The sequence below is a fragment of the Caloenas nicobarica genome, chromosome 13 (genome assembly GCF_036013445.1).
Source record: "Caloenas nicobarica isolate bCalNic1 chromosome 13, bCalNic1.hap1, whole genome shotgun sequence".
NCBI classification, from domain to species: domain Eukaryota; kingdom Metazoa; phylum Chordata; class Aves; order Columbiformes; family Columbidae; genus Caloenas; species Caloenas nicobarica.
In genome coordinates, this window is record NC_088257.1 from 5,212,115 (window position 1) to 5,236,851 (window position 24,737).

Consider the following 24,737-nt stretch of genomic DNA (forward strand, 5'->3'; position numbering starts at 1 on the left):
GGTTTAGATAAGTCAGATCCTACCCTAGGGTAGAGGGAGATGGATCTGTGTCCTCTTGAGGTCTGGCAGCTTTATTTTCCGTGCATGATCTCATTGCTACCTGCGGAAGGGATCCAGTCATTAATTTGATTCTACACAGTTCACCCAGTTAATAAAGTTATAGAGTCATTTGGACCACTGCTGACCTGAAAAAACCTAAGGCAAGGTGGATGCAGAGATGTATACAAGATTTTTTCTTATCTACGGGGAGACATTGTACAGACGTGAAACCACAAAGCAGCCAAGCAATAATTCAATTTGTTCTCCTTTGTATCTTTTTAGCTGATGTCTCCGGGAACTCCCTGCAGGGAAAGATCAGGACTCTGTGACCTCCCCGAATACTGCACTGGCGAGTCACCGTTTTGCCCTCCCAACTCTTACCAAATCGATGGGGCTTCCTGCGATGGAGGGAAGGCCTATTGCTACAGTGGCATGTGTCTCACCTATAAAGACCAGTGCTTGCAGCTGTGGGGGCCTGGTAAGGACACTACTGGAGGCTAAATATGCTGTCCTTTGAACAGGCAATATTATAGCATCCTGCTATTATATTCACCCTGTGTAAGAGAGTAGTGCCTTCCATAAGCATTATCAGTGGCAAAGTCTGAGGAGCCTTTTCTCCTTCCTCGCTTGCTTGGAGGAGACAGCAAAAATTTCCCACGCTCCAACCATCCCAGAAAAAGAACCACGGCGTGGTTGGCCTGGGGTGAGGTGGGCTGCCAGGCTCCACAGGAATCAGCCACGTGAGTCTCTTCCATGCAGGAGCCAGGCCAGCACCAGATGCCTGCTTCGAGAAGGTTAATGCTGCTGGAGACATCTACGGGAACTGTGGGAAGGACATCTACGGCAACTACAGGAAGTGTGAGATGAGGTAGAAAGCAGAGTGGCAGCCAAGAGTTGCTCATTGGAGAGGTTTTTATACATTACAAGTTATGGGCCAGTAGATAAAACTGATCCATGCTCTGTTTTCACTCCCTCCTGCCTCCTGGGAAAGCAGCTGCATCCTTGTCAGACTCAGAGCCCTTACAACTGAAGCTTTGAGTTTACCGTTCTCCCTGCCTTTTGCATTTTAAAACATCTAGTTGATGGGTTTTTTTCAAAGCAACAGAAAAGGGGATTTAAAAATCCATAAGTTGAATGTAGCTTTTTAACGGAGATAAAAACTTCTTAGTCTTATCCGTGATTTTATTGAGGCTGGCCTACTCATGGGGACAGTGAAATGGTGCCATCAGTGCCCATCAGAGACACTCTTCCTTGGGCTAGCTCTTGGGATCTGCTTGCTCTTTTGCCATTGAACAATGACTCAACACTACTGCTTTAATTTCCATGTAGAGCTGATGCCTGCAAAAGATTCGGCAAGTCAGAAATAATCACTTTAGCCTTTCCTTTGAAATTAGAGATGCTAAATGTGGGAAGATCCAGTGCCAGAGCTCTGCTTCCAAACCCCTGCAGTCCAATGCGGTGGCCATAGACACAACTATCCGCACGCAGAGGACACAGCTGAGGTGCCGAGGGACCCACGTGTACAGATCTGAGAGTGAAGAAAAGGAGATGCTGGATCCTGGCTTGGTGTTGACAGGAACAAAATGTGGGAGCCATCATGTAGGTACAGTCCTGCCCGTAATGGCTTGAGGGAGGTTCACGGTATCACTTTTCCATCTGGAAAGTGATTTGTGATTATCAAGCCATCAATTTCTTATGTCTAATGCCTTTCTAGGGGATTTTCATGTTTGTTAGAAAAATAATTTCTTAGAGGCTTCTGAGAAGCAATGGAAGAATACTCACCAAAGGCCATACTGTAAGGCTTTGCCAGATGAAGTCCAGGCCCAGTGCTAAATTGGGGATTTGCTGGTTGATTGAGGTTGTTTTGTTGAGGGGTGAGACACACAATAACATTTCAAGACACCTGAGAGCTCCTTCAGAGACTCGCCAAAGGGGCATGGTCCATCCATCAGCTCCTGAGCTCCTCTCTGATGCATGTTAGCTGGGATTTGGGGTAGTGATTAAATGTTTGCCTGGGAACCAGGTTAACTTCACAGCCTGTTGTTCTGCCCAGGGTATTACTTGTGTTGTCAAGGTGTCTGGGACCCCACAAGTCACAAAATAAAACAAGGCAGTAATATGGTACATAACCTGGAGTTCTAACACTGAGTTTTTGGATCCTGTCCCTGCAGGCTTGCTTTGAGGGACGCTGCCAGAACACATCCATCATCTTTGATTCTGACAGCTGTAGCAAGAAGTGCCATGGGCACGGAGTAGGTATCTTCCTTTTCGTCTCCATTTCAGACTGAAGCAGGATGGGCTGCTGTTCATCTGTGGATGGTTGTTCAGCTCAGTTCTGATATCACACTTAGGTTCACTTTGGACTTCTGCTCCTCGATTATTAATTTGCACATTCCTTTAATGTTTGATGCATTTTCTGGTCTGCGAGTGTCCCTTTGACGTAAAATTCAAGGAGGTCTACGGGAGAGATAGGAATTGCAATGAATTAAATCCAAGAAGGGGTAATCTTATAGAAAAATCTTCTGGAACCAATTTAGATTGAAAAAAACCCAAAAAACCAGACTTACTGAGGAAAGACAAAGTAAAGAGTCTTGTTTAAAACAGTTTATCCCAAGCTGTGCTCTGCTGGTGAGAACTTTTTATACCTTTTGCTGATGTTTCTGGCATAGAACATCAGCATCTCTCCATCCCCATGGTCCAGTTAGGCAATGGGGAGGAGTGATGAATACAGCAGCGTGCAGCAGTGTGTGCCGCCCTGACCAGCCTAGGAGGCACCAGGAGGGGCCCCATGAGAAGAGGGACCCACTCTGCTCTTTCTTTCCCAGTCTGCTTCATTTCTTACAATCCATGAAGCTGTAGGAGGTGATTATCTGCTATTCCACAGGATTAAATTAAATGCTACAATTAGCACAGAACATGCCTGATCAGAGGGATCAGCCCCTCTCCCAGGGACTGCCTAGATGATAAAAAAATAGCAACGGGCCAAGCAATAAACCTAAACAGTAAGAAATCTTCACTGGATGGAAGGGAAGATTTTATTCTTTAGTTTAGATATAAGAATAAGAAAAAGGCATTTATAAATGCTGCTTTTCTGCTGAATCCAGGTTAGTGGCCCTTCAGCTGAAGAACCCTTGTCTTTTGGAGAAAGGGAGAATTTCTGAGGAAATAAAAGGTTCTTTCACACCCTGAAAAAAAAAATGTTTCCAGGCACTTTATTCCCTATTTATACCAATAAGAGTTTCTTCTGTAGTGTTTTATCCAGCAACGGCTTAATTTTTTTTTAGCTTGCAGATTCTTTAGGAGCTGGCACTAAAATCTCTGAGTCTTCTCATTCCAGGTCTGCAATAACAACAAGAACTGCCACTGCAACCAGGGCTGGGCCCCCCCATTCTGCAACAAGCAGGGGAGGGGAGGAAGCTTGGACAGTGGTCCCCCCATGCCTGAAGGTGAGCGGAACCAACTCTCAACTATGGTGGCATTTCAGAAGGACTTGAGTTAGATGGGAACCAGAGAGTTTTCCACTTAACTAACTCCACTTTCTTTCCCTCAGGCCCTTCAGCAGTTGTGATAACTCTTGCAATCCTGGCTCCTATTCTCCTTCTCATTGGAATCATGTTTTTGTTCTATTATCTGAAATGCTGGAATAAATTCACCATCTGTTCTCTAAAGAAGACCCCGCAGTTCAGGTAAATTGTCAGTGCTGTGCCTTGTCTGCTTACATCCACACCCTTTCAGTGTCAGGACAGAAAAGAAATTGCATAGGCTGTGAGGAACATAACTAAGTCAGTTTGTTGGTATAGTCAGTATATGCTTCTCATTTTCCTTTCCTTCAGTTAAAATATAATCGAAAATACAGCAAAGAAAAAGGAGAAAATGTATAAAGGAAATAACGCTCTATTCTTTCTCTCATTGTCAGTGACACCTCTGGAAATGGGCACGCAAACCCTGCCTTCAAGTTGAAAACCCCTCAGGAGCAGAGGAAGGTAGGGGCCAGGTCACCTTCCAGCTCCCCAGGGAGAGATGCAGCTGACCTGAGATGTGGGATGTGGTTTCCTCACACTGTAATTAGGGAGCAGATTTATCAAAGAATGGGAAAACGAGACAGACATCCCCCATGGCTGAAAGTCAGCAGGAGCCGAATGTAGCATTTCTTTCTAGCCATTTCCTTAAAGGTAGGCTCTGGGATTTGGCCAGGCTTGTGTGGCTGCTTGTGTCTCCTGATAGATCCTCTTTTGTCACATCCCCCTCTCAAAACTGTAGAAATCATAAGCACTGCAGTTATTTCCAAGTGTCACTTGTAACAATAATGCCTGAGTTACATTGTTCTCTTGATTCCCACTTCTGCCTCATGATCCCATATTGTCCCAGTCTATCTAATCAATGCCTACTAGACATATACAACACAGGCCGGTGTTGCAGGCAATGTTTTCTACTGTGTGGCTCAAACACCTCACGCGGATCCTCAAACATGCAGCAGAGAGTAACAAGGTGGTTTGAAGTGGAAGTACCTAACTCCTGGGATTTGTGGATCTTCTGCACAGGTGATTGGCTTCCCTCAAACCCCATCAAAACCTCCTCCCCAGCAAGCTCCAGGGCTCCAAATGAACACGCAGCAGCCGTCTGCCTTCTCCACTGGCTACAGTTGTGGTGTGGAGCATCTTACCAGGCCAGCGTCCCCGGCACCTACAAAGGACGTTCCCCGACGGACACCCCCGAGCAGGCCAGCACCTCCCGCTCCCAAACCCCCCGTCTCTCAGGTACGGAGCCGTGCCGCTGTCCTGCAGATGCGGTTTGATGGGAGGTTTGATCTGAGTGAGGCTGGTGGAGCCTCTCTAACCCTGGTGGTGGTGTAGGAGTTACCATGCTCACTGGTGTGTGCTCCATCTCGCCACAGGACAATTACCGGTGGTCTCCTTGCTTCGTAGTGTAGCTGAAAAGGACTGTGCTGGACACTAGCATACACAATTACTCTTCATTCAGGTCCCCCAACACCTCCGATCTGGACTTAGAGTCAGGTAGCTTGGATCACAAAGCAGCATTCACTTTACCAAGGTCATCTAAACATTTTTTTTGCTGCAAATCAAATGGATAATTTGCCAGGAACAAAAAGGCTGTAGATATTTTTCACTAAACATGCCTAGCAAAGCTCCTCTTCCCATTTTCACGTATTTTTGTCTCCTGGAAACAAGCCCCTCTGAAATTACCGGTCCACGATAAGTCTGAGGTTCAGTGTTGAGTACAGGATCCCTTTCCTTGGGATGATCCCCCAGGTAGATTGCATTTGGCCATTCCTGGACTAAAACCTTGGGAAGACAAATTTTGATGTGGAGCAGAAATGGGACAGTTAACATGTTGTAAAGGAAATGTTAGACTTAACCCAGACTGACTTCATCTTATGGGAGCGTCCTAGCCATGAGGTTGTTTCGAGGGTTATAAGAAAAGGCTATTAATGTAGTTCTCTTGCTGGCAATTTCATTCTAAGCTTAGTACAGACCCCACACTCTTATGGAAAAGACGGCAAGTCACTCTGACTTAAACTCATTTTACCAAAATCCTTTCCTACTAGCTTTATTAGGTTAGGGCCAGCAAAGAAACAAAGGGCTCAGGTACAGGGGATAGCAGGAGGCTGGCTCCCAGGCAGTCTCTCTCTGATGGATACAGAGGAAAGCAAAACCACAAAGGTTTAGTGAATGGGATCTGTTTCTAGCTCCATTGTTCCTGTGAACAGCCAGCCCTTCAGCAGGAAAGAAAACCAAAACAAAAGCAGGAAGATGACTGCAGTCAATAAGGAGTAGGTATCCTTCCCCCAGCTGGTTGTTGACAAGTTCACAATCTCCATTGTGTTCCCCCCCAGTGCATCCAGTCTCTTTACATCAGTCAGACCTACTAGATGGGACACTTTTCCTAGGATTTCCAAATGAAACCTTGCCATTTCTGGCTTGGAGGAGAGCCACAAAATGTAGACGGTACAGGGGAAGTCATTAATTTCACTGTTTGCTAGTGTCAGTGTCCTTCCTAGACATTTGCAGTATCTGCCAGATTTGCTCTCTTGCTATTCCTGTAGGAGCTCTTTGGACCAAGTGGGATTTAGTCTGCCTTGTCCTTCCTGCAGTCACAGGGCAAGGTCCTTGGAGAGCAATATATCCCCAAGCATCGGCTGATGCAGCCATCAAGCATCGTATTTATGAATAGTCTAAGGAGACTGCAGGGTTTTGGGTGCTGTCCAAGTTGTGAGTGCAGCTGTGTTTATTAAATCAACACCTGTAAGCCAGCGACTTTGCACAGAGACTAAGAAACGACAGGCAGTTAGTTCTTGTGTGGGTAACTTCTCCCCAGGGATATGCTTTACACTGAAATTCATTAGACGAATGGAAAATAAAATGCTCTGAGTATCCTATTAGGGACAGCTGTGTGCACAAACAAAGTAATAACTGATGGGTGGCGGGTGCAGGGCTGCGTGTGTTTGTATGGGCACATGCATACAGGGTTTACAGGCATTATATGGGCAATCATATAGTGAGTGTATGTGTGTGAAACTTGCTTCCAACCTTAAGTGCATCAGTAATGCAGCTAATGAAAAGGGTCTGGAACATAGTTTCCCTATTACTTGCAAAATTCAAGGCTTAAAACTTCTAGATGCTCTAGTAGCCAGAACATGATGTGCTTGCAGCCGGCAGCTCCATTTGGGAGGCAGAACAAGGTAACCCTGTCACCTGGTTTGGTTGTCCTCGGTTTGAAGCCCCCTGCCCAGCAGCCTAAGGCCACCCGGTCTTCATGAAACTTGACAGGTGAAAAACTCGTACACGTTGAAAACCACTAATCACCAGCATAGTACGACAAGCCATAGCGGCAGCCACCTGCGCTCCCTCCTTTCTTCAGAGACAGAGAGGTCTTTGCAAGCATGGGTTTGCCTGTATCTCATCAGTCCTTTGCTACAGGCTGAGTTGTGATGGGGACTCCTGCCCAGTCTGTAAGGTTTCTCCTGTTTTTCATCACGCAGCCATTAGATTTTAATATCCCTGGGGCTAATTCCAAACCAGAGGCATCGAGGTGTGCAGCTGCATGCTCAAGCTGCTGCCTCAGACTTACAAAAAATTGAAAAAATGATCTCTGGTTTCAGGCCGGGCATCTCTCCAGGCTGAGAATTGAAAACTCTTTCTTTCTTGCACAGGATATTTCTAGGCCTCGGCCACCCCAAAGAGCTTTGCCAGCTAATCCCGTCCCAGCCAGACCCAGAACCGGGCTGGGGAACAGCCCTGTCGTCTCGCTGCCTCCTGCGCACCCCAGAACCCCAGGACGACTCCAGCCTGTGGCAGAGGTAGGCACGGAGTGCGGTGGTGGGGAAGAAGCATCCCCTTATTACTGGGGGATAAAACTACTCTGAAAGGAGTAACCCTGCTGTCATATGGCAAAACACCTTAAAGCACGGCCCCAAAGGGTGGAAACATTAAGGTTGTTATGTTGATTGCCCCTAGTTTTACCTGTTCCTCATTAAACATTTACTGGGTTAAGCAAAACAGTTAATTCAGTCCTCAGCGTCCCTGAGCGCTTTCTCAGATAAAACATTTGTGTGACTGGGGCTGAGCAGTGAGGGGCTGTGTGACCCAGAATGGTCAGTGAAGAGCAGCAAAACAGGAAGGTGCTCACAGGACTTGAGGACCCTAGTAAGGAAGAGAAACCCTCTCCAGCCTCTCTAGCCATGGCTGAGATGCTTTCTCTGCAGGGATTGTTTCCCAAAAGTGCCATTAATAAGGACAGTCACTGAGCTCAGCTCCCTGCAAGCTGGACCCCTTCACACAAAACACCTCCACTCCACACACCAGAGGTGCTGCCTCCAGCCAACAACATACTTGAGGCCACCTGCAAAAGATGGAAAAACCTGCATGAACTTCATTGTGCTGCTGATGTGAGAGTTTCCTGCACTGGAGTGTGAATGCATGTGAACGGACACAGGCTTCCTGGCCCACTGTAACACCAGCTTGGGGAGACAGAGTGGGAAGCATTTGCTCTTTCATCAATGTTCACCCTTCTCTCTTTTCTCCATTTTCCATCTCACCCAGAATACTGGTGTCAGGACAACTGGAGCAGCAAATACCTTGCAAGTGGGACAGCTGGGCTCCCGTGGACACTCATGAAGCAGTGTGTTCCCAGCTGGTTCTGACCTTTCTGTGGAACTGGGTGGACTTCATCACCCAAAAAACCATCCACAGCCACAGGCAGTGTCTTGATTCCTTTCCTCTACCCTCACCTATTTCTTATGTGACTCAACAAGCTGCCATCAGGCTTGGCAGGAGTGTCCCCAGGAACTGCACCGGTACATGCCAAGCTGAACTCAACCCTCTCTGCTGATAGCCTTTTCCATATAGGGATGACTCGTTTATACGGTATTTAAATATTCTTGTGCAATATCCAATGCAAGGATGGGGTGATGAGGGTTTCATGTGTTTTTAATCAGTTATTTAAGTGTTACCAGGGAGAACAGGCTGTGAGTGCAGGTGCTGGCCCTGATGGGCTTTCATGTAAGACCCAGCCCTGTTGGCTTCCTCAGCCCATCCACGCAGCTGCAGGAGCATACGTTGGTGCTATACAGAAACCACTGCCTCTTGGGAGAGCAGAAGGCAGCCTTTGATATTCTTCAGCTTATTCTGAATATACAGTGGGTGGCAAGCGGGGCCATAACAGGGAGCAAACCATGGAAATATTCCTGGTTAAAATAATTTGTGGGTCACTGTGGATTTTTATTAGCTTTAATAGAGGGGATTAATTATTTTTCCCATGTAACCATCTTCAGCAAGAGCATTCCAACCTGTCTGTCCTCCAGCACTCACTTGTCTTGCCTCAGTGCTGTAAGACCTGACAGCATCCCCAGTGTGGCTTGTGCTCTCTCATCCGTGTCATTGGGACACAGTCAAGGTACGACAGGAAAATTCTCTGGCCAAGATACAGATCAATGGCCAGAAGGAAGCTCAGCCAAAGTCAGTGCTGAAACCTCCTCTCCAGCATACGGTACTGTGGATAATCAGTAGATATTTTTGCACGTGTCTCCTCAGGCTTCGGTCTGTGCTGAGCAGTAATTCAGCATGGGCTGTCTGCTCCCCATACCAGTGAGAAACCTACCTGAAAATTGCCCAGGTGGTAAAACAGCAGAAATATTCATGTGATACATGGTGCTTTTGTAGGGCAGCTCATTTACTCAAGAGTTTTTCTCCACAACACAGATGGAAAGAGCTGTCTGTGTGCACTTTAAGCAGCTGATGGTTCTCACCCCGAGGACCGCCCCCCTTACGAATTTTTTGTTTCTCATAATGGTTTGGGCTTTTGTACATTTTTTTCTCAGGATTTTAGATGACAAGCTTCTGTTATGCCAATTTTTTTGTTATTATTCCCCTGAATTGAAATTATTTCCTAAGAGAACACAGGGAATTCTGGAGCTATGGTTACAACAGTTCTGTTGTGTCTGATTGATTATGGACAAATCCTAAGGGTGATTGCTGCTGCACATGTGAGAAACTGTATTATTGGCATAAAGAAAAAGTCTCTTTCCCTAAGCTCTGCTGATTGAAAAACAACAAAAAATATATAAAGCCTAAGTGCTCATTAAATTTACAGTGATATGTAGTAGTGTATATGTAGGATGACATAGACCTCTCCAGTTTTTGCAACTTTACTACCTCTTTCTCCACAAGGAAACAGTACACAGGGTGTGTCTTGAATTTCTGGTTGATTATTCCTTATCTTGATCATTTGGGGCCTTTTCTTACCTTCTATATGCCTGGAAATCAAACCAACCCTAAAAAACTTCTCTCTGAAATAAGAGATGCAAAGTGAATGACATCAGCTTTCTAATCTTTCTATGTCTTTTTCTATAGTTGAATTATATTACATATAAATAATGTATATTCAAACAACCCCCAGAGCTGTTGTTTCTTGGGGTAATGGCATGTTTTCAATATAATTGCATGTTTTACTGCTCACAGGTGGAGCAGTGAGCTGGGCACATACTGTACATACAGGTAGTGCAGATTCAACCACAAGAACTTGATCTTGTATCTGAGCCCTTGCTGAAGACAGCAGCAAACTTCTGCTACAGCCCCTGGTCTTTATCAAACTGCCACCAAAAATCGCTAGGGATATTTTCACTGCATTTCATGTGAACATGGGATCAAGCTTTTAAAAAGCTTCCCCAGACACAAAAAGCTCAGAGAACAACTGGAACTGCCCAGACTCTAATGACAAACTCTATTGCTGGAATGTCATAAGGTAGTTATAAATAAGTACTTTACATTTTTTATATGCGTGCAAGTTGAGTGAATAAGAATAGGGGAACTGCAGGAGGAGTAAAAGATGCTAAAATCTTTTTTTTTTTAAGATAATGTTACTTGGGAGAACACATACCAAAATACATCTCAGTTTCTCCTGTGTCCACATATTAATGGTTTACAATAATGCTCTCTGTGCACCTATGCAAATACTTGAAGAATGCAATTCATTGTGCCTTTTGCCTAGTTTTAATAAATTTATCAGTTGTCATTAACAATTACTCTGTCACTGTGTGCTATTTTGTTACCCTGATTCAAATCTTCATTTTATATAATATGTGTGTTTGTCCAGAGCTGGAAGGATAGTTGGAAAAATGGCTCTTATGAAATGCAGTTCTAGGCAGTGAGGAAAGATGAGTCCTGTTTACATCCTTTTCTAAAAGAAAATGCATAAAGTAAATGCATTACACCAATTAGGATGCCAAAAATTAAGCTAGAGCAAATTACTTGGATTATTTTCTGCTACCAAAGGAGGGCGCTGCTGTTTTACTCTCTGCCCCAAACGCGCTTTCTGCTGCACTCAGCCAACCCTCAGCCTGTTTAGCCTTTAGTGCTACACCAATAAGGGCAGAGAAATCATTAGATCCACCTTCAAGGTTTATTTGTTTTGGTTTTTTTTTTTAAGAAAAATCCTTTATTTCCCTTTCCACATTCCCCCCCCCCCAAAAAAAACCCCCAAAACCAAAAATCCCAACCTTGAAATGTTATTAAAATAAGAGATTGCATATTCCTTTCCCACCCAACCCCAAGTTGTGTATGCTCAGACCCAGGCATAACCGGCTCAGCATCTCAGACAGCATCAGTGTGCGCCCTGGTCCAGGGCTAACCCAGCCAGAGCTGCCTCCAGCCCGAGCCAGCCTGGCAAAGCCAGCTCAGGCTTCGCTGCACCCTGTTTGGGATTTGCTGTGAGCAAACAGGCTCCAGTTTCCCTGTGCTGTAAGACCCAGTGGCAAGATGGGAGAAAGTTTTAGCTGCTGTAATACGTTCCTTTTTCACCTTCCAGCCCAAAATGTCATTTTTCTCATCCATTCATCCTCACCACTGATACAAATCCAAGGGGGTTTTGAAGGCGAGCCGCAAGCAAAGAGTCCAGGTAGCATCCATGCTATATTGAGAGATGGACGGGGTGAGCAGGATCATTCTGGGATAAACTGCATCCCTATAGCTCTGCAGAGCATCACATGCAGCTCATGCCTCCCTCTAAACGACAACAAAAAAGCTTTGGGGCTTAAATGATGGCAGGAGAGGTCATGGGGGTCAAAGAATTGGGAAGCTCTCCAAGGTCTAGATGTTTGCTAAAAAAAGCCCAGGAACCAACCTTAAAATTTACAGCCACTCGCTCTTTCAGGCTGAAGAGATTTTCACAGACCACAAAAAGTGTTGAAGACAGTGGTGGCGTTTCTCCTGACATGGGGTTTACGCTGCCAGAGCTCCCCAGCCCGAGCCGGGGCTGCCGCTTGCTCAGGTGATGCCTCGATCAGGCCCAGTGGCTTCACCAACCACATCAACATGGCCTGGGCACCACAGCTGCTAAGGAAAAAAAAACCCTAACAAACAAAACAAAAAACCAAAACAACAACAACAAAACAAAAAACCCACCAAAACCCAAAAGCCGAAAAATATTTCTCTGCCACAGTGCTGTAAAAACACTTCACGCTTGGGTTCTGCCACCGAGCCTAAGTGAGCACCTCTTCCAAAATTTGCCATGTTTTGTCCATATTCACCAGTATTCTTTTCCCATATTTGCAGAACAAGTAGTTAAACATGGATGAGCGGAGTCTGAATAGCAGGCGTGCCCCATCCAGTCCTTGTCTGTCACCTCCATTTGGTGCTTGTGTGTATTTTAGAGTTCATGCAAGTGTCTGGAAAGAAAAAAAGACAAAAAACACTGATCAATGACTCAATGAAGGCCTGGAAATAAACACATTAATGGCCACCTCAAAGAAGGAATGCTAGAGTAAACATTAGCCCTGCCAAGAATAAGAGATGGGAAGAGGCCTCAGAGAAGAGCTCTGTCCCAGGACTATCATATTTTGAGTGGGTTTTCATTTTCAGTGGCTGCATGTATTAAAGCCCAGTGAGGATTAAACAAACCCCTTGCTGCCACACCATGACAAAGATCCAGTCCAAAAGCCCAGGGAAAGATTTGGGTTGACTCTACCAAGCTCTGGATAAAATACTGCTGGTTTTCCACTTTTCCTTTTAAAAATTGCTCACTAGCATCTGGAATATTGACATCAACCCATTCCCCCAACCTCCAGACCCTCAAATATAATGTGCTAGGTGTAGGTCGTGAATACTTTGGGTTTATCCTCTGGGGCGACGCTGGAGTTGTCCACCTCTATCAGGATGTTCTTGTCATCTTGGGTGACTGGTCCTTGCTGTTCATTCTGGAGGACTTGTGGTAGATTTCCTAAACTGACGTCCATGTCTTTGAAGGCATGGAGTAAAAACACCCCCAAAATGATGGTGAGGAAGCCACAAACTGTCCCAATTATGTCCACTACAGTCATGGTGACCCACTCCTTAAAGAGAATGATAGAAGTTGTGATGACGATGGTAGTGAATAGCACGTAGTAGATGGGAAACACCAAAGAGGTGTTGAAAATGTCTAGAGACTTATTGAGGTAGTTAATTTGTGTAGTGATGGATGCCACCAGCGTGATGACCAGGATCCACGTCAACGGGTGCTGCAGCACAGGCCGGCCAGCAAAGAAGCCCTTGATGGCAATACCCAGGCCCTTGACTGAGGACACGGAGAAGGCACCAATAACGGAGCAGATGGTGAGGTAGATGAGGATGTTGCTCTGGCCATAGTGGGGTGCGAGGTAGAAGATCGAGAGGAAGCAAACAGCCAAGAGGATCGCAGCATAAGCGAGGAAACCTGAAAGAGGGAGAGAAATAACTTAAAACTGAGCAGCAGGCACAGGGGACAGAACAGTACGCACTGCCCAGCCCCAGGAGGGAAAACACGACCTGTGTACCTGGCTCTTTCAGCTTAGACAACATCTCATCCAGGGTGGTGACCTCCTCGTCCTCTGGGGCATGTATCACCATCACCGTGCTGCCCACCAGGCTCAGCATGCAGCCCAGCTTTCCCAGCAGGTTGAGCCGTTCTCCAAGTAAATATGAAGACAGGATGGCACTGCATGGGACAGAAAACCACCGTCAGCTGGTGCTTTGAAGTCCTTTGAAGAAGGAACAGCAGCTAAAATGAGGTAAAGAAAGCCTTCGTGTGATACAAGGACACAAATTTGGAGTAGATTTGTTGGAATCCGATGTGTTAATGTGTAATCACATTGCATCTACTGACAGCTGAACCTGCAGAGATGCAGGTGTGATCTATAGATCACAGCTCGTGTATTAGCAAAGTAAAAAAGTGCTGAATGTGTTAGCACATCCTCAGAAATATTTTCAGGGTCTCCAGATTCACTCATGACCCAATGGACATTAAGAAGCCTCTAGTGCCCAAGGAAACTACTTCAAGGACCGGAATAACAGAGAGGAAAAAAACCCAGCCTAACAGCAAGTGAGTTACATTTATTTTAGATAATCAGAACTATTGAGCCCCAGAGAAACTCTAAAAGCACTGGGGCTATAGATATATCTGCAAGAATATCTAGTTGTTTTCCATAAAAATTTTGGGCAAGACACCAGAGCAGTCCTAACACTTAGTTTGCTTATGCATTTCACAATAACACTCCTTCTATAAAACTTCCAGTACCTGGAGTCACATATTTTGGTATGAATTTCCTTGTTAAATATATATTTAAAAATACAGCAGAATTTCAGCCCTTTTGGCAACAGACAGAAATACAAACCCACAACATCAGAGCACCCTAAAAGCCTAGGAAAAAAAAGGCAAACAAAAGACAGTTAAAAAACAAGCCTGATATTTTTTACCTTTTTGATTTTTAGTACTGTTCACTACAAAACCAAAACAAAACGATACCACCCAACCTTGAATAAGGATGGAAGCAACACTGATATTTTCAATAATTTAACCTGAGGTTTATGCAGCTGCTATCCACATCCAGCATTTCCAGAAGGGCATGCCACTTAATTCAGCAGTTTCCAAACGATCTCCTCAAAGGACAACAACTGTTAACGTGTTTTTTAGAAAACACTGAGATATTTTTTTCCTTCCAGCAGAATAAATCATATTAGCATCCCTTCAAGTCTTTCTATCTTACAAGACAAACAAACAAACAAAAAAAGGCAAATTGCAAATTATAGACACATAAATCACCTTATGAGCACGCTCAGAGCCCCTAGAGGCGTGACAATAGTTGCAGGAGCAAAGGCATAGGCAGCAAAGTTGGCAGCTTCCCCTCCACCCACTAAACAAACACAAGAAAAACAAATACCAGTGAGTTACAGTTTACTTTTTCTGTTTTCTTTTGTGGGCTTGCAAAGTAGTAAGATGTCAGTTAGAGAGTGGGTTTTATCATGGGGGTTTCATGCTGCTTCTGGACAGAGCCAGATAGCGGGTCAAAATCTCTCTTGTACGAATTAACGTAAGCAGAGAGGCGCCCCTGGAGCCTGCACCCCCAGGAAGAAGGGCTGGGGGTGCCAGGGCTCAGCCGTGCCAAAGCTGGTCCATATCAACTCATTAAGCCCCCACAGCCCAGCCAGGCAACTGCAGCACGTGTGGGTCATTAGTGAGGGGTGGGCAGTTGTGGGAGCTGCTGAGAGGCTGCTCCTTACCTACCAAGTGTCTCCTTGGGACTATAGTGTCACCTTCGGCTGGGCTGTCCCTGTCCCCTGAGCAGCGTGTGCTTGCTTATGGGTTGTACGACGGTGGTTGTGCAGCAGGAGCTGCAAGGGCAGAGCAAGGACGGGGCACCTTGAGCTGCTGCAGCAGTAAGAGCCAGAAAAGACTGCTCTGAAAAACCCTCTGCTGCTCTTTGCCTAGCTGTGACTCCAATTGGAGAAGATGAAAATGAGGATTTAAGGCTTGCTCTAAGGCAAAGCAAGTTTTGCTCAAGAAAGGATCTGCTATCAACACCTTCTTGCTATCTTCCTTGTGCTGCAGCAGTTCTCTTTCCTGGAGCCCCCAGGCATGCATGGAAGGCTGTTTGCTCTGTGCCTCGTACACAGAACAGACAGCTGCCTTATTAAAACCTGGCTTTTTATGCACTTGATTGGATAAAACTGAACTAGCAAGTCCTACCAGCTCCACAGGAGGATGGTGAAGGAGATTCTGTGTGGCTCACTGCCTCCACTCTCTTTGAGGTACATCCACTCACCAGAAAAAGGATTTAAGCCACCACATGCTGGGCTTGTTCCATACCTGATTCACAAGGACAGACTCTGGATAAACTGCAAACCCAGGGAAACAGCTTCTACTTACTGGTTAACAAGCCAGCCCACCAGAGCCAGTCCTTTAAGTAGCCATGGCCTCCATCTCCTGGGGAAGCAAAGGACAGAGGTATGCAGGAGTTAACAACCGTGCTCTTCAGAGTAAGAGATGAGAAATGTCCCTTTGGAGAGGGATAAATTGCAAGGGGAAGAATGTGACAAAGAAACATCCTGGAAGGACAGAATATGCAGACATGCTATCCTATGTGGAAATTGAGTCAAGGGATTAGCAGAAGCTGGAACTCAGGGCTGGACAATACAAATACAACAAAAGCAGTTGTTTAATCCTGGCTGGTAATGGGAATGGCACCCACTGCCCAAAAGCCACAGAGGTTATTGTCCTGGGGTGCAGCCTGCCCTGCTGCAGCATGGACCCTGGGGCTGCCCTTCAGCCCTGGGAGCTGTGGTCATCCCTGCTGGTTCATCAGGGTGCATCAGCCCCTAAACCCAGAAATAAACACCCCAGCTTGAGCTCCCGTGGACCCATCGTGGTTTGTCTTGCATGTTCCACTTGCCTGTTCACTACGGAGCACTCCTGGAGCAGAGGGACTGTGCTCTGTGCTGGGTGCCCCCCACCCACAGCTGCTCCCTGGGATGCCGCCACCAGCATCCTGCCCAGGGGGAACCTGTGCTCCACCTCACGTTGCACCGGCTTGCTGGGGAGTCTCGCGCGTCGGCACCAAGGTAAGGCAATGAGTTTTTCCAAACCCAGCTCAAGTGGGGGCTATAGCTACAAAGGATGAAGGGGGCTAAAACTGGTCTGTTGCTCTGTGCTGGCACGTGCTGCCATAGTTCGTGTTGCTATAGCGTCGTGGTGAAGGCTCCCTGCATCGTGTCCCTGCTAACTGCTGGTTTTGTGTGTTTCTCTGTATCATACAATAGTTGTATCATAAGGCCTCAGCCTGAACTGCCAGAAATCCTGATGTTACTTAATGTGGAGCAGTCATTTTGTGACTGAGCGTTTCTGATGAAAAATGATTTGTGGCGTCGGAACAACGCCATGAAAGAAATGTGCGTATAAATGAGGAAGAACGGACATACTGTGTTGGGAACTAATCCAGCTCTTGTTTTAACACACAAGCTGTTAGATGTAAGGAGCTTGAGTCTGCTGACATTGTGCACCCTGATTTTACTGGGTCAGAGAGAGCCTGTGTTTTAGATAAGTGTGACCTGACCAGCACTGTCAGTGACAGCAGCATTTGGCCTGCCTTGGAGAAAAGTGACATGCTCAGGTAGCAGGGGTGAAATGTGTGAACTGAGAGATTAAAGAGTAAGGCAGGGAAAGGAGGAATGAGGAGGTGGACAGGAATTTGCTTGAATTCAGCATCTTCTGTTTCCTGAAGTATACAAATGCTCAAGTTCAAATGTTATGCTTCGGTATTGCTTAGAAACGGCTAGGTTGTGGTGGTGTTTGTTGGTTATTTTGTTGGTTGCGTTTTGGTTTTTTCTCTCAAGAACTCTTTTTGTCAGCTGCAGTTTTCTGTCATTAATCTCTAATTCCTGGTTAAACACCCTGAAAAACAGGGAGGGGTTCGCTCTTGCTTTGCTCACTTGGCTCTGTTGTGAGAGGAGTTCGTGGAGGGAAGGAGGAGAGACCTCTTCTACAATCGAAACAATACTGATATTTCATTGTGAAAATATAATGCCAAAAAGCAAACCCATGTGAGTTCAGCAGCTGCATGCAGCCAGCCTAATGGCAGGGGATGGAGTCAGACTCAAGACTGGTCTGTGGCTCAGATGCTGTTGGTAGCTTTGCTCGTTGACTCTGGACAGTCACTTTGTTGTTCCATTCCTTTGTGTCCCCATATGAGGACATTAAAATGGGGACAGCGACACTGACTTCCTTTGTAAAATGATTTAAGAATTGTTCCTAGGCCAGAACTGGGAAGCAGTAGTATTTTAATTATCATTATTTTGTTCTGTAGTTATGCAAGTAGGTCAGCTGCCAGGTAGGACTTGCGCTGCTGCTAGAGCGCGTGTCTGCAATGCTGATGGGATGCGCCCAATTCCACAGTGCAATCTCACTGTAGGCAGTGCTCATCCACCATTTCCCATCCAAATATACACGCACCTCACCCTAAGAGCTAGAGGAAAGTTATCTACATGTTGTTGAGCAACATACCTCAGTAGTATCCTTTCTGAAAACCACAAGCAGAGTTCACACAGACCGCTGGTGTGCAGTCTTGCATTAACAAATGGCTCTTGCTAGTGCAATTAAAGCACGTGGGGCCACATCCTTGTCCCAGTGACTTGGTGGCAAAAATGCCTAGTGCGTCAATAAGAGCAAGAGTGGGGTCATGGGGCTGTGCTGTTCTGCTCCAGTCTGCAGCAAGGGGATGACTTGCACCTTTGTGCAAAGGGGCACATTTCAAAGAGCTTTCAACACTCCGCTTCCTCCTGGCCTCGCACTTGCCCACATAAAAGCTGTGATGGGCATGTATTGTTCTCCTGGTGGGTGCACATCTGGTCACGCTGCACGTGTGACTTGCTATTTGCGGTGCAAGGCAGGGGAATGCTGTTTCTAGCTGGGCCTTCCGATGCAGGGCTCTGTAAATTAGCTCCTCTGCTCCAGCACAGCACTATTCTCTGAGTCTCACACACAAACGTACATGCAGAAAAGGTTTATCTTACACTGCTGATGGAAGGCTGACTTGTACCCAGAAGTGTTCCCTTGCCATACAAGTGCTGGAGTTTGGCTGATGCATGTGTTTCTGGGAACAGAGGGACCTCCTCCCTCCTGCCCCCCACAAAAGCCTTACCTGCCCTGGTGCCTCCCTTCTCCACCAGTCGTAGCAGCCCCTTCTTCTTGAGGATCACGCTGCTTCCAATGAGGAAGCTGGAGAAGACAGCCAAGCCTAGGCCAATGTAGAATCCATAATTGCTTTCCAGATGAGTTATCCAGAAGTTATCTGAAGTCCCATTGTCCTGGACGGCGTCAGCTGGCTCAGCATTGCCGATCACTTGGCACACAACCCGATGAGAAAGGCAGGAAAGGGTGACAAGAGAACCTGTGAGACCACCACGGAGATAAAACGGCAAATTACTGACATGGCTATCAACTCTGCTCTTTGAACTGATCCAGATGGCCCTCTGAACAGCCGCCTGTGCTGTCACCCTAACAGCACATACCCACCGGCTCTCAAAAATTCAGGACACGTCTTTACTCAGATATGGAAATGGCAAGGTGCTGAGTGATGGATTTATGGTGTGCAGTTCAAGCAGCTCATTCACACTGAACTGGATGGCCACAAGAACCACTACAGTAATGTAATTTGAATTTCCAAACATCCCCGTCAGAGTTTCTCTACCAAACTCCAGTGTTATGAGTTTGAACTATGCCTAATCAACACTCAGCCTCACTGATTGAAAGGCTTTGGTGTTTTCCAGCCACCTGACCCTTGCATTTGCCAGTTTGTCTGCAGCTTATTGCTTTGGGTCTAATGTGGAATGATGCCAGTACTTTGTAACTGTGTGTCTGTCCTGGCTCTGTGTACTGAGCAGTGTCAGGGGATTGCTCATAAGACAACAACAGGCTCATCCTTGACCAAAGTTTCATCTCTGTGTTGCCGCTACTGTCTAATGGTTTTATTCTACCTATTTGCAGAGCGCCTGAGTACTTATAAATCACATCAAGTCCTGCCAGTGTGGAAGGACTAAAAGCAGGCATTATTTTCCACTGTTCATATTAAAAGCACTAAGTCCTCATGTCTCTAGCCAAGGTGTGTTGCTGTGTGTGGGTGGGAAAATTGCTGAGTTTCTTCCTACCCTCACACTCCTACCACACTCAGCACTTCTTTCGGTCACAGTCTTCACTCTCAGTGTAGTAAAGACAGCGTGACTGTGACCATGGGGAACAGAACACTCAGGTGGAGTGTCACAAAAGTCCCTTTGTAGTAAAAGATTTTAATTTTCTGCCTGAACTCATGTAGGAATTATGGAGCAAGTATTAGTCTCCACAGGCAGGGGTATGCAATGGTTAAACTGCCCCCAGCACTGCTGGCATCCTGGGCATGGGGCTCATCTTTTTTTAAACCAAGAGACTGGCTTAGATCTTTTGCATCTGCACCCTTGTCCCTGGCCCATGTAGCTGAGGATTTGGATCCGAACTTTTTCTAATTGAAAAAAATCCAGTGACTTTCTAAGGTGAGTTTCCAAAAGTTCCCTAATAGGTTTCTTTCTTGTGGAAAACCACCCTTGATTGTGGAAATATTTCCTGGGGGAAGTCTTGCCTGTTCAGCTACGTAAAAGTCTCTGCAATGTGCTGCTGGGCACAGTCGTAAAGCAGCGGGCTGGGGTGATTACAGACTGGATTAGGTAATCTTTAAAGGAAGGGAAAAAACAAACCAACTAGCTTCTCTGTAAGCGCTGTAAGGGTGACAAAGCACAGAGCTTGCCGCTGGCGGAGCAGGCTGTGTGCCTTGCCGATAAAGTGAGTTTTCCCACTCCTATCCAAAAAACAAACAAAAAAACCCCAACCAAACAGAAAACCCCAACAATAACAAACCTGAAACCTAGAAAAGCAGAGCAGTGTCAGGGAGCAGCCCCAAAGCTGGGCGGGGGGAGAAGGCCGGGGGGTGCAGCCACCTCAGCCCCCGTGGGGAGCCGGGGCTGCCGCCCCCCGCCCGGGACCCTCCCGCCGCTTCCCCGGGGCGGCCGGAGCGGAGCGGGGCTGAGCTCCGGGGCTTGTCCCGCTCCCCCCGCGCTGCCGGCCCGGCCCGGGCTGCACCCACCGTTGCTGCAGCTGCTGTTCGCCTCCAGCGGCTCCATCTCCTTCGTCCTCCGGCCGGCTCAGAGCATCCCGGGGCTGAGGGCTGAACCGGCGGGACTGGGCAGGGTCGGGCCGGGCTGCCAGCTCACCTGCCCGGCCGGCTCCTCCTCCGGGACGGGGCTGGCCCGTCGCTGGGCTCTGTACAGCGGCAGCAGATGCCTGTGCGAGCCCCAGCAGCGCCACTGCTGCCCTGGCCCCTTGTCCCCTGGGGCTCGGGGCTGGAGGGGGAGAGGAAAAGGAGGGTATGGTGGCAGCAGCAGGTGGGTTCAACAGCCTTTGCGCAAATCCAGACTCCGCTGCCTCAGCCCAGACAGAGATCTCTGCTCTGGAGCGGGGTATCTTGTTGCAGCGGCTGGGAGCAGGAGGGAAGGGGAGAAGGTGTTGAAGCAGGAGGCTGCGCTCCGGGTGAGGTGGCGTGTGAGCCCGGCTGCCGTGGCTGAGCTGTGGGACGCTGGGCGTACGCTGAGTACGTTGTGTACGCTGCAAAGCTGCGGGCTTCGTACATGTGCATAGTGGAACAGACCATAAAAGTAAACGAGAAATTAAATCCCGGGTGGTGTTTGGGGTCCTGAAAATATTTCGTCTTACTAAAAGAGGCTGTAACTGCAGTTCGTATAGCACAAAATATATTACCTGCTACTACAGAAATTGCTCTTAGACTGTGAAACTGCGGCATTTCTAGCGCCATGTGACTGCTCTGCTCAGCACCTCGATCCTATCTCTGTACAACTCTTTTCTTCAGCAAATGTAATGTTCAAGTGTTTTGTGAGTCATTTGATTTTAATCGCGTCTGTTCGTTGGTCACAGACCTGTGGGTCACTGGCTGGGAGAGACTGTGCCAGCCAAGCCCCACGTCCTCCTCCTTGTCACAGGAGCCCTTGATAATTGATCCAAATCATGTGGCAGCAGGTTTCGATGTAGGAAATGAAACTTCGGCTGATTTATGCATGATTTGTGAGCAGCTCCTGCTGTAGATATTATGCAGGCAAAAGGCACCCTGGGCAAGACAGTGATGGCAGGATTTGGCCTTTATTTAGTAAATTTACTAACAGGTGCTGGTTAAGAGCACTTTGTGCAATGTGTGAATATGAGGCTGACTGCAGAAACTGAGGTGAAGGCTGAGCGGGACGAGTGTTGCCGTGTTTGTAGTGCTGCCTGCCTGGGTCTGGCTGGGGGAATTGATGTCCCCCATCCCCTCCCAGGCTGTTCCAGCTGCTTGCTGTGGTGCTCAGGGGCACTGTGGGGCTCTCCCCTCTGCTGGACCTTCTCAGCAATTCTCCATCTTTTTAACTTTTGCCCTTTAGTAGATTCTAGGACCACCCCCTCTCAGAACATGATCCCTCTCCAGAACCATATGTTGGCTCTGCAACCCAGTCTAGACCAGGCAGGCAACCTAGAACCAAATCAAGAACTTTCAAGTGCCCGAGAACCTGATCTAGAATCAAATATAGAACTTGCGAGTGATTGGGAACACAGTCTAGAACCCGATCTAGACCTTTCAAGTGACCTGGAACACTATCTAGACCCACTAAGTGATCTAGAACCCAGTCTGGAACTAGGAAGGTGACCTAGTAACACGCCCTAGAAACAGTGAAGATAGCCAGACACACACCATGCAGAGAGCTCTTGGGGAGGGAGCAAATTTTTATGGAAGGAATCTTGTGTTAAAAGAATCTTTTTGGTCATGGTGCAACCTCATAAATGATTGCCACAGCAGAGGGGGTGGTGCAGTCAAAAGCAAAAGGCACATTGGGCTACAGCTTTACTTTCCCTTGTCACCTTGATTTCCTAAAGGAAAGGGCACACATAGATTTTTGTTTATGTACCCCACTTCATTGCAAAGATATTTGACCCCATAGGCCTCTTTTCCCAGATTTGACAAGGGATGAGGTCTCCAAGAGAAGCTGTTTCAGTTCTGGGGAGAGAGGAGACATGGCAGGGAAGAGGTCGCAAAGGGAGGGGACACCGCAGTGTGAGCTGTCAGACATCAGGGAAAGAGCGTACCCACTCGTCACCACCGTGAGAAAAGCTTCAGTCAGGTCTTGCTATCAAACCAAGGATACAAGTGCATCACGTGTTTCTTTCTCTCTGGTGCAGGGGCTGCGGGGGTGTGATATATAAAATCTCTAAGTCACAGGAGTTGCATTTGATGGATTTAGCAAAGCTGTGTAAGGCAATATGGGAGTTAAAAGCCAGGTAGGATTGGCATGGAATTGGCTTAGTTAAGGGCAAGTCGAGACCGATAACAATAAAGCAGGGATGCAACCAATGCCTCTTTTATTGCTTCATATCCTCATTTTAATGGGAAGGCTGTATTTAAGGGAATTCAGCTCCAAGCTATGACCTCACTGGCTGATACTCTCATCAGATGTTTCCTTAAAAATAATTCATTAGAAATCAGGGAGTCTTCCTTAGCAGCTCACCTTCTAACAATGCAGTTCCTCCTGAAATACTGGTTTCCAGACCAAAAGACTTGACTGGATTCCAGGGGCAGAGCAAGACAGGTTTGCATGCAAATAACCTCTTTAGCAACATCAAAAGGCTTTTCTTTCCTCTGCTCTTCTCTGCTCATTTCTTTTGGTCTGGAAAAAATGATGGAAAAACACTGGCTACCTGTTGTCCTGTGTTTCAAATAATGGTGGAAGTATCCTGCTGACAGGTGATGGAAACTTTTGTCCTCAGATGTCTGCTAGAAGTTACTGTGCAAACTTTCAGAACAGGGTTGCTGTCTTCTGCCATGGCTTTGTAGAGTTTGAGAGCTCCAAGGAGCCGTTTGCTGCTTCAAAGAAAGGGTAAATCCTCCTTCTAATGATGCCCTGTGTAGGGGCTAAGGGGATTGCCTGGTGTTCAGATGATCGCAGCACTACATGAAAGGATACTCAAAAGCTTTAAAGACTGGGCTTTGTTGAGCAGACAGCTTTTAATGCAGCCTGTCTCAAGGCAACCGTGTCTGCAGTGGCTGAGGCTGTCGTTTCATGCTGCAAGACTTTAGACAACACACCGAGAATTCCCAAGCCCATCACACCCACGGTGGGTTCCCACCCCTGTTCTGCCCTCCTTGTGCCAGTGCACGTACTGGTGGATCTGTGCTGTGGAACAGCTGAGTGATTCAGGGTCATTCGGCCATAGAACACACTCTAATGCATTTCTCCCAGAGTTGTTAAATTTTTTTATCCAGATCGGTTCAGTATTCCAGGTCACTGTGGCCCCATAAATCATGCATGTTTGCAGGAGTGGTGGGTTGGTGATGGATAGGTGGATATTGTGCAAGCACTGGAGGCCTTAAGGCATCAGAGCAGCAGCGGGTGCCACAAGGTGAAGTGACACGTAATCGGCAGGTTGTTTATTTGCAGACCTCTTACCTGCCAGATGTTTGCAGAAGAACTCTAAATCAAGCAAAATCCGAGGCGAAAGGCACTCCTGGCTTGCAGAATGGGTCGCAGAAAGGGTCATTTAGTTACGCTTTTGAAAGAATAAAACAATCACTAATGAACTGTTCTTCACATCGGTGAAGTGCCTTTAATCTGAAGATGTAAATATATTTAGAAACACTAGGAAGAAGAGAGGTGTGGACCTGTATCTTTGATGCTGGTCCCTTGGGGGCGATTATCCAAAATTCAGGGGTTTGGAGCCTGATACTCAAAGCAAGTATTGCCTCTGGCTCCAGGTGAGACTGTGCAGCCCGGGAGGCGTCGGCATTTCTTGGGGTTGGTGTTAGTACTGGGGTGTCCATGTGACAGCAGGTAAAATTAGTAAAAAAAAAAAAAAAAAAAAATTAAAAAACCCCATCTTGATGGAGGAAAGAATGAAAACTAAACCACCTATCTAGCATCAGTGGCTGAGTCAGGAGGAAAGTCCTGCTCTCCTCTCTACTGTTCCCCATTGCAGAACCATGTTGAAATCAGTAAACATTGGGCAACTTCCAGCCATCTGGCAAATCCTCCTCCACGGCAGCGTGCTACACACAAAGCCGCAGGCACATCGTGTGTCCTGTGACTTAAAGCACGTCGGAAAGATCAACAGAGCTGCCTGGTCATGGTGTAAAGTTCACTTCCAATTTTAGGTGAGGAACCATTGCATTTTTATTCCTCTTAAGCTCAGAAGCTGCTCCCATGAGGAAACCTTGGGAAGAAGCTACAAAAGGGAACATCAGTGAGAGTATTTTGTCTAGAGCAGATGAAGCATAGGTGCTCCCCCTCCCACAGACCCACATCAGTTGTTTCACCCTAATTCCTCAGTGCCCAGAACAT

The 24,737-nt window shown here is 46.9% G+C and overlaps 2 protein-coding genes across 5 annotated transcripts in view; one reads left to right on the forward strand and one right to left on the reverse strand.

The window, feature by feature from the left end:
• Positions 1–10,576, forward strand: part of ADAM19 (ADAM metallopeptidase domain 19) — a 34,702-nt gene extending 24,126 nt beyond the window's left edge. Inside the window, exons 14-23 of the mRNA XM_065644398.1 lie at positions 322–517; positions 799–907; positions 1,434–1,638; positions 2,211–2,291; positions 3,377–3,485; positions 3,590–3,725; positions 3,956–4,022; positions 4,581–4,796; positions 7,211–7,357; positions 8,100–10,576. Coding sequence (XP_065500470.1) covers positions 322–517; positions 799–907; positions 1,434–1,638; positions 2,211–2,291; positions 3,377–3,485; positions 3,590–3,725; positions 3,956–4,022; positions 4,581–4,796; positions 7,211–7,357; positions 8,100–8,174 — 1,341 coding nt within the window. The 3' untranslated portion in view covers positions 8,175–10,576. The remainder of the gene's footprint in view (positions 1–321; positions 518–798; positions 908–1,433; positions 1,639–2,210; positions 2,292–3,376; positions 3,486–3,589; positions 3,726–3,955; positions 4,023–4,580; positions 4,797–7,210; positions 7,358–8,099) is intronic.
• A 532-nt stretch (positions 10,577–11,108) lies between these two features.
• NIPAL4 (NIPA like domain containing 4) lies at positions 11,109–20,507 on the reverse strand. 4 transcript variants are annotated; one of them, XM_065644106.1, is made up of 7 exons: positions 20,450–20,507; positions 18,479–18,727; positions 15,712–15,768; positions 14,608–14,698; positions 13,343–13,503; positions 12,659–13,242; positions 11,109–12,220 (listed from the first exon to the last, which is right to left on the reverse strand). In XM_065644106.1, the coding sequence occupies exons 1-7, from the start codon at positions 20,484–20,486 to the stop codon at positions 12,209–12,211; spliced, it is 1,191 nt and encodes a 396-aa protein (XP_065500178.1). In that variant the 5' UTR covers positions 20,487–20,507; the 3' UTR covers positions 11,109–12,208. The 4 variants fall into 4 exon arrangements, with proteins under 4 accessions (XP_065500178.1, XP_065500177.1, XP_065500179.1 ...); XM_065644105.1 differs by lacking the exon at positions 11,109–12,220 and having other exon boundaries at positions 12,638–13,242; XM_065644107.1 differs by lacking the exons at positions 11,109–12,220; positions 20,450–20,507 and adding an exon at positions 19,786–19,802 and having other exon boundaries at positions 12,638–13,242; positions 18,479–18,600.
• Positions 20,508–24,737: the final 4,230 nt, after the last annotated feature.

Bases quoted from the DNA above. Each gene is read 5' to 3' on its own strand.
- NIPAL4 (XM_065644105.1), bottom strand. From the start codon at position 20,486: ATGGAGCCGCTGGAGGCGAACAGCAGCTGCAGCAACG. The intron at 14,699-15,711 runs GTAAGTAGAAGC...GTGTTTGTTTAG, and splicing joins GTGGGCTGGCTTGTTAACCA to TGGGTGGAGGGGAAGCTGCC. The intron at 13,243-13,342 runs GTACACAGGTCG...TCCCTCTTTCAG, and splicing joins GTCTAAGCTGAAAGAGCCAG to GTTTCCTCGCTTATGCTGCG.